At 43.3% G+C, this 15,170-nt stretch overlaps 1 protein-coding gene across 2 annotated transcripts in view; it reads left to right on the forward strand.

The window, feature by feature from the left end:
* NIPA2 (NIPA magnesium transporter 2) overlaps window positions 1-15,170 on the forward strand; it is a 94,772-nt gene that overhangs the window by 35,016 nt on the left and 44,586 nt on the right. For both annotated transcript variants that reach the window (XM_030191319.1, XM_030191318.1), the window contains one exon: window positions 9,318-9,547. In XM_030191319.1, the coding sequence (XP_030047179.1) occupies window positions 9,409-9,547 (139 nt within the window). In that variant the 5' untranslated portion in view covers window positions 9,318-9,408. The remainder of the gene's footprint in view (window positions 1-9,317; window positions 9,548-15,170) is intronic.

A 15,170-nucleotide genomic window follows, 5' to 3' on the forward strand; every position in this document is an offset into this window, starting at 1 on the left:
AAATCCCATCAGATCACCCTTGAGTCTGTCCTAGTATGACAATCTTATGTGCTTATGTTCTTATGTAATGGTCCTGTATTACATCAAACTGTTTGGGTCCTCAAGGTAGTCAGCGACAGCTATTCTTTAGAATATTCCTCTCTCATTTCAGATATCTATATGAAGTCATCTTGTGGCTCGGTGCTAAAGCATTGGGTGGGACGGTCTCCCCTTCTGCTAGAGGAGCAGGGGTAAGGTGTGGTGTCAAGATGGCTCATTTTGACCTATTATGGACCTCAAAGGGGTCGTTGCTTGTCTGAGGGTGTCTCATTTCAGATGGAGATACTGAGTTCTGTGGTGGGATGGTAAGATGGCGAGTTCCTCTTGTCCCTGAATCTCTCACAAGCATACATCATATTGAATTTGAGAGGTGGATCTGTTTTTCTTCACTCATTCCTCAGCAAGCAGTTTAGTTCTAAGCCAAGCATTTTGTATGAGACACCATAACCTTTTCTAAGGTGGTGATGATTGCAGCCTTTTGCAAGGAAGGGATTTTGTTTCTTCTTTTGGAAGAATCGCTGAGGGTAAGGGAAGAAGGATGGTCGAAAATGCTTGGCCAGAGTAGTAGTCATCTTTGAGAGTCTGGGATGGGCGGTCAACCATTCCAAGAGCAAGCTATTGCCACTGTAGTCACCAGAGTGTCTGGGGGTCAGCAGAGAGAGGTTTTCCTTTTCCTTATCCAGGCAGGGTACATAAGTATTGCCACAATGGGACAGACCCCAAGGTCCATCAAGGCCAGCATCCTGTTTCCAACCAAGTGGCCAATCCAGGTCACAAATACCTGGCAAGATCCCCCCAAAAGTACAATATATTTTATGCTGATTATTCTAGAAATAAACAGTGGATTTTCCCCAAGTCCATTTTAATAATGGTCTATGGACTTTTCCTTTAGGAAGCAGTCTAAACCTTTTTTTAAACCCCGCTAAGCTAACTGCCTTTACCACATTCTCTGCAATGAATTCCAGAGTTTAATTACACATTGCGTGTAGAAAATTTTTCTCTGATTCGTTTTACATTTACTACTTTGTAGCTTCATCGCATGCCCCCTAGTCCTAGTATTTTTGGAAAGAGTAAACAAACGATTCATGTCTATCCGTTCCACTCCACTCATTATTTAATAGACCTCTATCATATCTCCCGTCAGCTGTGTTTTCTCCGTGCTGAAGAGCCCTAGACGCTTTAGCTTTTCCTCACAGGGAAATCGTCCCATCCCCTTTATCATTTTCTTCTTCCTTCTCTGTACCTTTTCTAATTCCACTATATCTTTTTGAGATGCGGCAACCAGAATTGAACACAATGTTCGAAGTGCGGTCGCACCATGGACCGATACAAAGGCATTATAACGTCCTCGTTTTTGTTTTCCATTCCTTTCCTAATAATACCTAACATTCTATTTGCTTTCTTAGCCGCCGTAGCACACTGAGCAGAGGGTTTCATCATGTCATGAACGATGACGCCGAGATCCCTTTCTTGGTCGGTGACTCCTAACGTGGAACCTTGCATGACGTAGCTATAATTTGGGTTCCTCTTTCCCACATGCATCACTTTGCACTTGCTCACATTAAATGTCATCTGCCATTTAGACACCCAGTCTTGTAAGGTCCTCTTGTAATTTTTCACAATCCTCTCATGTTTAACAACTTTGATTAACTTTGTGTCACCAACAAATTTAATTACCTCATTAGTTACTCCCATCTCTAGATCATTTATAAATGTTAAAAGGCAGCGGTCCCAGCACAGACCCCTGGTCCACTGAGAATACTGACCATTTAACCCTACTCTCTGTTTTCTATCTTTTAACCAGTTTTTAATCCACAATAGACACTACCCTCTATCCCACGACTCTCCAATTTCTTCTGAAGTCTTCTGTGATGTACTTTGTCAAACGTCTTTGGAGAATCCAGTTGGCTCACCTTTATTCACATGTTTGTTCACCCTTTCAAAGAAATGTAATAGATTGGTGAGGCAAGATTTCCCTTCACTAAATCCATGTTGGCTTTCAGGCTTATTTTCGAAAGTGATCGCTGGGCATCTTCCGACATAAATCGGGAGATGGCTGGCGATCTCTCAAAAGCGGCGAAATCCATATAATCGAAAGCTGCTTTTTTGACAGCATCGCCGCTTTCCCGTCGCCGAGCCGGCGAAAGTTCAAGGGGGCGTGTTGGCGGCATAGCGAGGGTGGGCATGGGCATGGCTACCAGATGGCCGACTTTCGCGGATAATGGGAAAAAAAAAGCGGCGTTAATCAGTATTTCGCCGGGGTTTACTTGGTCCTTTTATTTTCACGACCAAGCCTCAAAAAGGTGCCCCAACTCACCAGATGACCACCGGAGGGAATGGGGGATGACCTCCCCATACTCCCCTAGTAGTCACCAACCCCCTCCCACACTAAAAGAATAAAAATAAAAACCTTTTTTGCTAAGCCTGTATGCCAGCCTCAAATGTCATACCCAGCTCCCTGACAGCAGTATGCAAGTCCCTGGAGCAGTTTTTAATGGGTGCAGTGCACTTCAGGCAGGCAGACCCAGGTTCATCCCTCCCCTACCTGTTAACACTTGTGGTGCTAAGTGTTGAGCCCTCCAAACCCCCCCAAAACCCACTGTACCCACATGTAGGTGCCCCCCTTCACCCATAAGGACTATGGTAGTGGTGTAAAGTTGTGGTGAGTGGGTTTGGGGGGGATTTGGGGGGCTCAACACCCAAGATAAGGGAGCTATGCACCTGGGAGGTATTTGTATACTTTTTTAACATTTTTAGAAGTGCCCCCTAGGGTGCCCGGTTGCTGTCCTGGCATGTCAGGGGGACCAGTGCACTACAAATGCTGGCTCCTCCCACGACCAAATGCCTTGGATTTTGCCAGGTTTGAGATTGCCGGCATTTTTTTCCATTATCGCTGAAAAACAAAACCGGCCATCTGAAACCCGGTGAACTCTGGCATTTGGCCAGGCTAAACCGTATTATCGAAAAAAAAGATGGCCGGCCATCTTTTTCGAAAATACGGTTCTGGCCAGCTGTTGCACCGCCGCCAAAATAGATCGCCGGTGACGTTTGATTATGCCCCTCTTTGTCTCATTAATCCATTCTTTTGAATGTGCTCTGTAATTTTGTTCCTTATAATAGTCTCTACCATTTTGCCCAGCACCGATATCAGGCTCACTCGTCTATAATTTCATGGATCCCCTCTGGAACCTTCTTTAAATATCAGCATTACATTGTCCACCCTCCAATCTTCCGGTACCACGATCGATTTAAAAGATAAATTACATATTACTAACAATAATTCCGCAAGTTCATTTTTCAATAATATCAGTATTCTGGGATGAATACCATTCGGTCCAGGAGATTTGCTACTCTTCAATTTGTCAAATTGCTCCATTACAATCCACCATGTTTATAGAGATTTCATTCAGTGTCTCAGACTTGTCAGCTTTGAATACCATTTATGGCACCGGTATCAATCCCAAATGTCGGTGAAGACCAAAGAAAAGAATTCATTTAATTTCTTCTATGGCTTTGTCTTCCCTGATTGCCCCTTTTGCCCCTCAGTCATCTAGCGGTCCAACCGATTCTTTTGCCCGCTTCTTGCTTTTAATATACCTAAAAAAAATTTTTACTATGTTTTTGCCACCTACACAATCTTTTTTTCAAAGTCCCTTTTTGTCTTCCTTATCAGCGCGTGACATTCCTTATGCTGTTTCTTTTTATTTTCAGTTGGTTTCTTCTTTCATTTTCTGAAGGATTTTCTTTTAGCTCTAATAGCTTCCTTCACCTCACTTTTTAACCATGTCGGCTGTCATTTCGTCTTCCTCCCTTCTTTTTTAATACACGGAATATATTTGGCCTGGGCTTCCAGGATGGTATTTTTGAACAGCATCCATGCCTGATGTAAATTTTTGACCCTAGCAGGTGCTTCTCTGTTTTTGTTTTTGTTTTTTTTCACCATTCTCATTTTATCATAGTTTCCTTTTTTAAAGGTAAATGCTAATGTATTGGATTTCCTGTGTATACTTACCCCAAAGCTAATATTAAATCTAATCATATTATGATCACTGTTATCAAGTGGCCCCATCACCATTACCTCCTGCACAAGATCATGCGCTCCGCTAAGGACTAGGTCTAGACTTTTTTCCTTCTCTGGTCGGCTCCTTTACCAGCTGCTCCGTAAAACGGTCCTTGATTTCATCAAGGAAGTTTACCTCTCTAGCATGCCATGATGTTACATTTACCCAGTCAATATCTGTCACGGTCGTGCCCTGGTTTCAGGCTCTCAGTCATCTCGCCCTCTGGTGGCCAGGCCTGGTGGCTGCATTGGATTGGCTGTGTGCTGTTTCCCGTTCCAGACTTCAGCCCAGTCCAGTCCGGATCTTCCGGCCTGCCAGACTTGCTTGTCTTGTTTGAGCCTGCACAGCACCCGTAGCTGCCTGGTGATTGCTGCAGCTGAATCTCAGCTGCTGCTGGGCTTATTAGCCTTTTGGAAACTCTCTGCTTTGCCTTTGCATCGCCTAAGGCCCTGGTTTGTTGGTGCTTGTTGCACTTCTGCCTAGTTTGGCTTTTATTCTGGTTCTTGTCTGATTCTGGTTAGTCTGTGTATAGTTTGGCTTGGGGTTTGTTTCCTAGTCTTGTTCCTTGTTTGTCTTTTGTGTTTAGTTTCACTTTCTCTGTGTTTCTTGTTCAGTGGCTGCCTGGCAGCTTTCAGTTCTGTCTCGTGTTTGTCAGTGTTTGTTCCCTGTTTTAGTGGCTGCTTTGTTCTTTCCTGGTGTTCTTCTTATCTCTCCCATCGTACTTTTAATGTATACTCTGGTGGATCATCCTCCACTTCTATCCCACTGTCAGTTGGTGTACCTCAGGGATCTGTCCTGGGACCTCTTCTTTTCTCCATCTGTACTTCTTCCCTTGGTACTCTGATCTCATCCCATGGTTTTCAGTACCATCTTTACGCTGATGACTCCCAGGAATCCAGGCCAAAGTATCAGCCTGCCTGTCTGACATTACTGCCTGGATGTCTCACCGCCATCTGTAACTAAACATGACCAAGACTGAGCTTCTTATCTTTCCACCTAAACCAACCTCTCCTCTTCCCCCATTCTCTATTTCTATGGATAACACTCTCATCAGCTCGTAACCTTGGGGTCATCTTCGACTCCTTCTCTGCACATATTCAGCAGACTGCTAAAACCTGTCGTTTCTTTCTCTATAATATCACCAAAATTCGCCCTTTCCTTTCTGAGCACACTACCAGAACCCTCATCCACACTCTTATCACCTCTCGCTTAGACTATTGCAACTTGCTTCTCTCAGGTCTCCAACTGAGCCATCTCTCTCCTCTTCAATCTGTTAAAAATTCTGCTGCACGACTTATATTTCGCCAGTGTCGCTATGCTCATATTAGACCTCTCCTCAAGTCACTTCACTGGCTCCCTATCCGTTTCCGCATACAGCTCAAACTCCTCTTATTGACTTATAAGTGCATTCACTCTGCAGCTCCTCAGTACCTCTCCACTCTCATCTCTCCCTACACTCCTCCCCGGGAACTCCGTTCACTGGGTAAATCTCTCTTACCTACACCCTTCTCCTCCACCGCTAATGCCAGACTCTGTTCCTTTTATCTTGCTGCACCATATGCCTGGAATAAACTTCCTGAGCCGGTCCGTCAAGCTCCATCTCCAGCCGTCTTCAAATCTAGGCTAAAAGCCTACTTTTTTTATGCTGCTTTTAACTCCTAACCCTTACTCACTTGTTCAGTACCCTTATTTTATCATCCCCACCTCAGTAATTCCCTTATCTCTTATTTGTCCTGTTTGTCTGTCCTAATTAGATTGTAAGCTCTGTTGAGCAGGGACTGTCTCTTCATGTTCAAGTGTACAGCGCTGCGTACATCTAGTAGTGCTATAGAAATGATAAGTAGTAGTAGTAGCCATGCTCGAAGTGGTACCTTGGGCCAGAGCACACATGCGACCATTACAACTGGCCCTTTTAAGCCGCTGGTCTCCCGTGTCTCAGGATTACAGGAAGAGGCTCCCTTGGTTACCGTTGGCTCAAGGCAGCTGGCCCTTTTGAGCCGCTGGTCTCCCATGTCTCAGGATTACAGGAAGAGGCTCCCTTGGTTACCGTTGGCTCAAGGCAGTATGACCTAGTGGTTCCTTCCCCCCCCCCCCCCACCTGAGGAAGGGGATGCCTTTGGTGTCCCCGCTGTGGGTGGTGGTGGTGACGGATGCCAGTCTGTATGGATGGGGGCTAATTGTCTCTCTCGTGTTGCGCAGGGGCGTTGGTCAACGGAGGAAACTGCCTGGCCCATCAATTGGTTGGAGTTGAGAGCAGTGATGAACGCCCTGCTGGCGTTTCAGAGCCTTTTGCAAGGGTCTCCAGTGAGAGTGTTCTCGGACAACATGACAGCAGTAGCCTATATCAATTGGCAAGGCGGAACTCAGAGTCGAGCTCTGCAAGCTGAGGCAAGCAGAATTCTGGCTTGGGCGGAGAATCACATTCGACTTCTGTCGGCGGTCCATATTGCAGGTCAAGACAACGTTCAAGCGGATTTTCTTAGTTGGCAGCTGCTTGATTCAGCGGAATGGGAGCTATTGAGCAGTGCTTGATGACAGATTTGTTGTCACTGGGGCTTGCCGGAGGTCAACCTCGAAGCATCACGTCGGAATGCCAAGGTAGCGAGGTTCTTCAGCAGACGCAGGGAGGTCGGCTCCGAAGGTATAGACGCACTTCAGCCTTGGCCGCAGGCGTGTCTGCTCTACATGTTTCCTCCTTGGTCTCTGATCGGCCAAGTGCTGCGCAGGATCAGCGGTCACCAAGGGTTGGTGATTCTGGTGGCTCTGGATTGGCCTGGTCATCCATGGGATGCGGACTTGATTCGGTTGTTGGCGGAGACTCCTCTTCGCCTTCCTCTGTCGCCGGACCTTCTCCATCAGGGTCCAGTGCAGATGGAGGATCCCTCCCACTTTGGTCTTACGGCCTGGCCTTTGCGAGGTCGAAAATGAGGAAGAAAGGATATTCGGACGTGGTAATAGCTACCTTGTTGCATGCCCATAAGCACTCTACGATGACGGCTTATGCTCAAATGTGGCGTACCTTTGTTAGTCGGTGCGCTCTTCGGGGATGGGAACCTGCCCAGACTTCCGTTTCTCAAATGCTAGATTTTTTGCAGGAGGGACTTCAGAAGGGTTTGCCATATAATTCCCTCATTGTTCAGCTGGCAGCGCTCTCCTGCTACAGAGGTCGTCTTTCTGGGTTCTCCTTTGCAGCCCATCCAGATGGCTCACGCTTCTTGGGGGGGGGGGGGGGTTCTCCATCTTAGCCCCCCCCCCCCCCCCCCCCCCCCGTTGTCGTCTATGTCCCAATTGGAGCTTAAATTTGGTACTCCGGGCACTGGGTCAGGCCCCATTTGAGCCGCTACGCAAGGCATCGGAGAAAGACTTGACTCTTAAGGCAGTATTTTTGGTGGCCCTGGGGTCTGCTCGCAGGGTCTCTGAGATTCAGGCCTTGTGTCTGGAACCATTTCTTCAGTTTTTGGAGGCCGGTGGTGCTTTGCGACCAGTCCTTCATTTCTTCTTAAAGTGGTATCAGCATTCCATATTAATCAGGACCTGTTTTTGCCTTCGTTTCGTCAGGAAGACTATCCAACTCAATTTGCTTCTGTCCAATTTTTGGATGTTCGAAGGGTGCTGATCCGGTACTTGCAAGTGTCCAACGAGTTCAGATGTTCAGATCACCTGTTTATTCCTCTAGCGGGCCCTCACCGTGGGGAGGCCGCCTCAAAGCCTACTCTTGCACGATGGATCAAAGATACCATTTCGTCGGCTTATATCCTGGTATGTCGTTCTCTGAGGGGTCTTCGTGCTCATTCAACTTGAGCTCAAGCTACTTAGTGGGCAGAGGCGGGTACTTTGTTGTTGGAAGAAACTTGTAGGCAGCTACGTGGGTGTTCTTGCATTCCTTTTCTAAGCATTACAGAATAGAGATTACGGCTCGCGCGGATGCGAGGTTTGGGGCGACTGTGTTGACGTGGGGAGCCGCAGCTTTCCACCTTATGTAGGGAGTGCTTTTGTACATACCACTGGTTCCTGGATTCATCTGCTGCTGACGCTATGGAAGGTAAAATTATACCTGATAATTTTCTTTCCTTTAGTCGCAGCAGATGAATCCAGGATCCCACCCTTGTCTTCTGTCGCAAACTTTTCTGCTACGGCTCCCGGTGGCGGGTTTGCCATGTGATTTCCTTTTAGATTGGAATTCCTGTAAAAAAAAAAAAAAAAAAACAGAGAAAGTAGAGAAGATTGTTTTGCAGTACAGCTACAAACAGCGGAAGGCGCGATTTGGATGGACTGCACGGTTGTGGTTCATGGTTTCTGAGGAAGTTGGCGGTTTTGTTTAGAATTGTTGCCTGTTTATGGCTTTGTGATGGGACATATACTAGAGAGATGAGGGACTGACCAGCTTGTATGCCTCCCTTCAATTTAGTTCTCTATCTCCACCTGCTACCCACTGGTTCCTGGATTCATCTGCTGTGACTAAAGGAAAGAAAATTATCAGGTAAGGCATAATTTTGCCTTTTTATTTCTGGTGACTTTAGTCACCTTTTCCCAGAGATAATTTATTTATTTATTTAGTTAGTTAGTTAGTTAGTTTTGTACATTTATACTCCACATTTTCCCCACAGTTTTGCATAATCTCATATATGCAATAGGGGAAGTCAGGAGGAGGAGAAAAAGATTTTCATATTCATTTATTTGAAAGTAATGGCAAAAAAGTAGTTCTTCACATAGCTCAACTTGATGGTATCTGTCAGAGAAGATGATATGAAGTATTTTGTATTATGAGGTGAAAACGCTTGAACAGTTGTGACATAATCCAATTATGCTTTAGCTTATGGACAAATGAAAGGAAATAAACTAATTTGATAATCTCATTTTAAGAACTGTAACTTTTTTTTTTTGTTAAATGTTTCAGGACAACGAAGTCCCTGTGTTGATTTCAAGTATGAAATAGCTTCATTATATTGAAACCTTTTTGATAAGATTCCAAACTGATGTATGTTTTATTGCAGTTCATTAAAATGGCTCATAACTATTGTTTTTGAGAATCTAAAGAAGCAGACTTGGAAAGAACCATTCCATTTAGTATAGCTATACTAAAACAGTTTTAATTAAATTGATCTTGAGACTGGTTCTTAAGAATATGGATTGGGAGTAGTTAATTGACTGTGGTTGAGACTTGTAATGCATTTATAATTCTATGAATGTTTTTAAGAATATTTTCTTTTTGTTTAGGCTTAAAACATCGCATCAAGTAACCACCTGTGCCAGCAGCTGCTTTACGCTGTGATCAGTGTGACTGTTAAATGCTCCAGTATTTGTCAAGATGAGCCAGGATCAAGGAAGATACGATTTTTATATTGGACTAGCTCTGGCAATCACCTCCAGCCTTTTTATTGGGGGTAGTTTTATCCTGAAAAAGAAAGGGCTTCTCCGACTCGCCAGGAAGGGCTCCACAAGAGCAGGTACAAGTGCAAGCTTTGAACATTGGGGCTTCTGGGTCCACATAAGAACATCTTGCATGAAACCATATTTGGCATACTGATGATTTATCTTGTATATTAAGTGGTTCCATATAAACTTATTTTATAAAATAAGATAAAATCTCTTGTATTTTGTGAACAAAAGAATTTTAACACTTGAGGAAACAAGACAAATGTGCCAGAAAACCAACTAAAATATGAAAGTATTCCTTATTTATTTGATCACGCTCGATAGATTTGCGTGTACAAACTTGCAATCACCTCTCACCTACATAAGAGAAATAAATGATGGAATAGTACATATTTGTCTTGCACAAAGTAAGAAAGGTGTCTGCATCCTAAGCATATATTACAAGCATGTCCACTAAGAAATTGTGTAACGCGTTTTTCTGCTTTAGGGCTTGAGTTATTATGTGCTCTCAGAATGGGAGAGGAGAGCCTGTTCAGTTTCTTAGGGTTCAAATAAAATTGGAAAAATTCAAGAAAATACAGAAAAGCAAAATCTATAGAGATGCCTGAAAGTTCAAAATTTGCAGATTGTGTCTATGCTTCAGTGATCCTGCTCATGAGCATCAGTTTTTTACAACTTTGGCCTTTGGCTTAAGAAAATGTATCTGTCTTATTTCATTTATGATATTGGATCTTAGTTTTAGGTCTTGAAAGCTAGAAAAGTATTACATTCCTATTCCTTTTTATACTTCAATAAAATGGAAACTCTGCCCTCTCTTTTCCCCTCAACTAGCTGCCTCTGGGCGCTTTCTGCCTTTTACTGGTCCCTTTCCTTTCTCTCTCATACCATGTCCCCAGTGCTGTTTGTTCCCTGCACTGCACAGGCTGTAGGATTGGAGAGGTTTATCTGCCTGTTTGTTTTTATTTGACTCCACTAGTGCAACTGGCATCACAGAAACATAGCAAAGTTATGTGCTGCTAGTAAAAGTTGTTTTCTTCTCTGCCCAGGGTGCAGTCCTGATTCAGAAAGGAAGTATGCAGAGGATAGGAAAAGCTGGGAACATTTATATTCTAGGTTCACTCTGGTAGTACTGCAACTCAGAATTAATTTTATTTATTTATTTATTGCATTTGTATCCCACATTTTCCCACCTATTTGCAGGCTCAACGTGGCTTACATAGTTTTGTTAATATTGTCATTACAGGATAACAGATACATTTAGTATTGTGCAGAGATTAAGTAAGGGAAGAAAGAAGAAGGAAGGGAATGATTAGGGTAATTATAGAAGGTGGGCTTTCTTAACTGAGTGGGTTGGTGAGGTGGATTAGGGTGGCTATAGGTTCTCATTGTAGGCCTTGTTGAAGAGATATGTCTTCAGAGATTTGCGAAAGATAGTTGTTTCGTCGATTGTTTTCAGGTCTGTAGGTAATGCATTCCATAATTGCGTGCTTATGTAAGAGAAGGTAGTGGCATGCATCAGCTTGTATTTTAGTCCTTTACAGCTGGGGAAGTGTAGGTTGAGAAATTTGCAGGAGGATCTTGTGGCGTTTCTTGGAGGTAGGTCCACAAGGTTTAGCATGTAGATTGGGGCGTCTGCATGAATGATTTTGTGTACAATCATGCAGAACTTGAACACAATGCGTTCCTTAAGTGGGAGCCAGTGGAGTTTCTCTCTTAAGGGTTTTGCACTTTCATATTTAGTTTTTCCAAATATGAGTCTGGTGGCAGTATTCTGGGCAGTTTGGAGTTTTTTGATAGTCTGTTCTTTGCAGCCCGCGTATAGTGCGTTGCAGTAGTCCAGATGATTTATTACCATTGACTGTACAAGGGTACGGAAGATGTATCTCTGGAAGAAAGGTTTTACTCTTTTAAGTTTCCACATGCAGTAGAACATCTTTTTCGTTGTGTTTTTCATATGGGTATCAAGAGTGAGGTTTTGATCAATGGTGACTCCAATAATTTTCAAGTTTTGTGAGACAGGAAGAGAACAGTATGGTGTGATTATGGTGGAGAAGTTTTTTGTGTTATGTTGTGAGGTGAGTACAAGACATTGTGTTTTTTCTGCATTAAGTTTTAGTTGGAATGCATCTGCCCAGGTGTGCATTATTTGGCGGCTTTGGTTGATCTTGTTGGTGATTTCATTTAGATCATGTTTGAACGGGATGTAGATTGTGACGTCATCTGTATATATGTAAGGGTTGAGGTTTTGATTGGCTAGCAGTTTGGCTAAAGGTATCATCATTAGGTTGAATAAGGTTGGTGAGAGGGGGGTTCCTTGGGGGACTCCACATTCAGGTATCCATGGGGGTGATCTGTCCGCGTTCGTTGTTACTTGGTATAATCTTGTGGTCAGGAATCCTTTGAACCATTTGAGAACTGTGCCTCCTACTCCGAAGTATTCTAGTATATGTAGTAGTATTTCATGATTAACCATGTCAAAGGCACTGGACATGTCGAATTGTAGGAGGTGTATGTTGTTACCAGTTGCAATTGCTTGTTTAAATGAATAGCTGGATTAGCATTTTTCTATAGTATAGAACTAAATTGTTGGGTTCACTGATAATCTTTTTCTTAAATGTTGTCCATATTTGATTGTGCAAGCAGTAGTATATGAGTACAAAACAGTGTTCTATAATGCCGCTAAAAACTCTGTTTAGTGGTGGTGAAATCTATTACTTCGATCAGAGAATGCCCTTTGTTTTATTTGTAGATTCTTTGGTAAAAGATCATATGGTGAAGTCTTTGTAGAGATGAAAAAAGTGTCTGAATTCAAGAAAGCTTGGGATCTCTAAGGGAGTGATAGAGTAGATGACATGGATAGGCAGACTGAATAGGCCATATGGTCTGTTATCTATGTTTCTTTAATATATTTGTCTAGTATAATTAGGACATTTCTGCAGGATTTACTCATGGAGGCAAATGCACTGGCTATGTATTCTTACCTCCCCCCTCAGTAATTGACATTTTTTTGACTGTTAGGTTTAGTTAGCTTTCCAAACATCATGAAGAGTTGCATTGTAGGTAGAGTTGGTATTTTCCTACCCTAGATGGGGCTTACAATCTAGATTTTATACCTGAGGCAGTAGAGGTCAAAGTGACTTGACCAAGATCCCAGGTAGCATCAGTTGAGAGAGCAGGATTGGAACCCTGGCTTCCCAGGCCATCAACCAACTTTTGGTTTGTTTGTTTTTTTCCATTTATTTTTTATTGTTTTCAATAATAAACTAAATAAGAATACGAACCTTAAAGCGTAATATACAATAGCCATTCATAACATATTCGTATGTTCTTGTCTCATCCCTCCCCTCAACCCCTTCCCCGCCCTACCTCCCCATATCCCTGCCTTCCTAATAACTCTTATCGACTCAACCTTCCCCTTCACTCTGTATATGCAACTAAACAGAGGCGTTCTGAGAAGATGACCATTGTTCATAAAGTTTATTTTTATTTATTTATTTATTTATTTATGGCATTTATATCCCACAATATTCCCACCCACGGGCAGGCTCAATGTGGCGTACAATAGTCTATTAAGCAAACAATAATTCAAAATACAGTATTCAATGTCATAAGAGGGAAAGAGAAATAACTGAGGAGGAAAAGGGAGAGAGGAGAAGGTGACAATTTGTCGCTATGATAGCCGTGGTTCAGAAGGATGTGGCGCCAGGCGGGCTCACGGCGTATGCTCTACCAAAAAGGAAGGTCTTGAGTCGCTTCTTGAAGGTCGGGTGATCAGGAGTGAATTTGACCACTTGAGGCAGCCCGTTCCACAATTGAGTGCTGAGATAAGAAAAAAAGGAAGCATAGACGGTCCCAAGTTTTATAGCGTTGCAGCAAAAGTCCTGTTCGTAAGGCCGTAAGTTTTGACATCAAGCAAATATAGTCCAACTTACACAAAATTGCTTGTAAATCCGGAAGAGATGGTTGTTTCCAGGCCGCTGCCAGTACCAGCTTGCTTGCCACAAACAACTGAGCAGCAAATTGATGTATAGAGTTCTGAACTCCCACTGGCTTAAAATGCAACAAACAGTGGTCCATTTTCATTGGATAGTCCACCCCAGTCACCGCGCATACAAATTTCAATACCACTGCCCAGTAGCGCTGTGCATGTCTACAGGCCCACCAAATATGAAACATATCTCCTATTGCACCACGTTGTCGCCAGCACAGGGCCGACCCCGTTCAGAACATTTTAACTAAACGTTGAGGGGTATAGTACCAGCAATATAGTATTTTATGCCCACTTTCAACCATGGCACTAGATACGGAGACTCTAAGCAGGGATTTAACATCAGACAACTTTTGTAACCACTAAGCCATTCCTGGATAGTTTGGCATCAAGAATTGTTTGGTGAGTGTCCTACTACCCCAGTGTAGCTCCCTCTATCTCTTTACCACTAATACGTTCCTCCAAACCTATCCCATTGTGGTTTGGCCATTATGCCATATGCTTGCTTTGGACTATTCCTCTGAAAGAACTATTCTGCTAAAAGGCTATCTGCAGTACTTCCTAAATGTCCTTTTTTGTTTCTGCAGGACTGTGAGCTTACTCTGTGTAGCTTTTCTTTCTGTGTTGGACAAGAATGGTCTCACAAAACTTCTTCCTTTTCATCCTGCTAGACCAGTCCAGACGTATGACTTAAGCCTCTTTACCAGCAAATAGAGGCAGAGATCTGGGACTTTTCAGTGACTACATCATAGTATGAGTGGTTCAGCACTGGAACTTGATAATATTTTGTATTTCCAGCAGATGGTGCAATAGTTATTCTTGGTCTTTTTGGTCTTGCTCCCTGAATGCAGTGCGCAGTCTGCGACCCTCAGGATGAATGCAGACAGGCTGCAGGAAAGCTTTCAGGAATTGGTCTGCAGACCTTGCCCCTCTTTAAGTGTTGAAGCCCTTTTTTATTTCACTGTCCCAAGGTAGTTTTGGCCTTGAGACTTTGTACCCCTGACAGGTTTGTAGGGAAAGTTCCATGTAGGTGTTCCTTCTCTTTCTCTCCCCTCCCCCCCCCCCCCCCAAGAAGTTATTGCAGCAAAGACCCATTTTTCTACTAGCCTTTACTGTTGTAAGCTCTTTGCAGGTTTAAAGTAAAATTTTTTATTATTATTATTTATAGAAGAATTTTATTGAGAATTCAGACACAAAACATCCAGTAATAAAACCAGTACATAACAGAATCAGAATACAGTATCCAGGTACTCCAACATTCAGAAATAAAATGACAAGTCTTCCAACAATTTAAGAATAAAGGTCAATGCATATTAGAAATAATGAACCACAGTATCTACAAGACCACTAAAGAAACAACCCCTCCCCCCACCCTGTGGATGAGTACACCACTACAATCGGTGACTAGTAGCAACCAAAAAAAAAATCCTCGAACAATAGAGAGTGATGGAGTACTTCCCAGGCCGCAGTTAAACAGAACAAGCTCGCACAAATGGTACCCAAATATCCTCCCACTTTGGGTGCGCCGCTTAATCGTGGTCAGATGTTCCCTGTCACAATTATACCACAATTTGTAAATCCACTGCAGCAATGAGGAAACTGCCACATACTTTCAGTGTTTAGCCAAGTTCAGGCGAGCAGACTGACAAGCATATCTGACCAGGACAGACTGGCTACGAGTAAGGCCCTGTGGCTTCTTACCTAAT

Source organism: Microcaecilia unicolor, chromosome 2, assembly GCF_901765095.1.
Source record: "Microcaecilia unicolor chromosome 2, aMicUni1.1, whole genome shotgun sequence".
Taxonomy (NCBI): domain Eukaryota; kingdom Metazoa; phylum Chordata; class Amphibia; order Gymnophiona; family Siphonopidae; genus Microcaecilia; species Microcaecilia unicolor.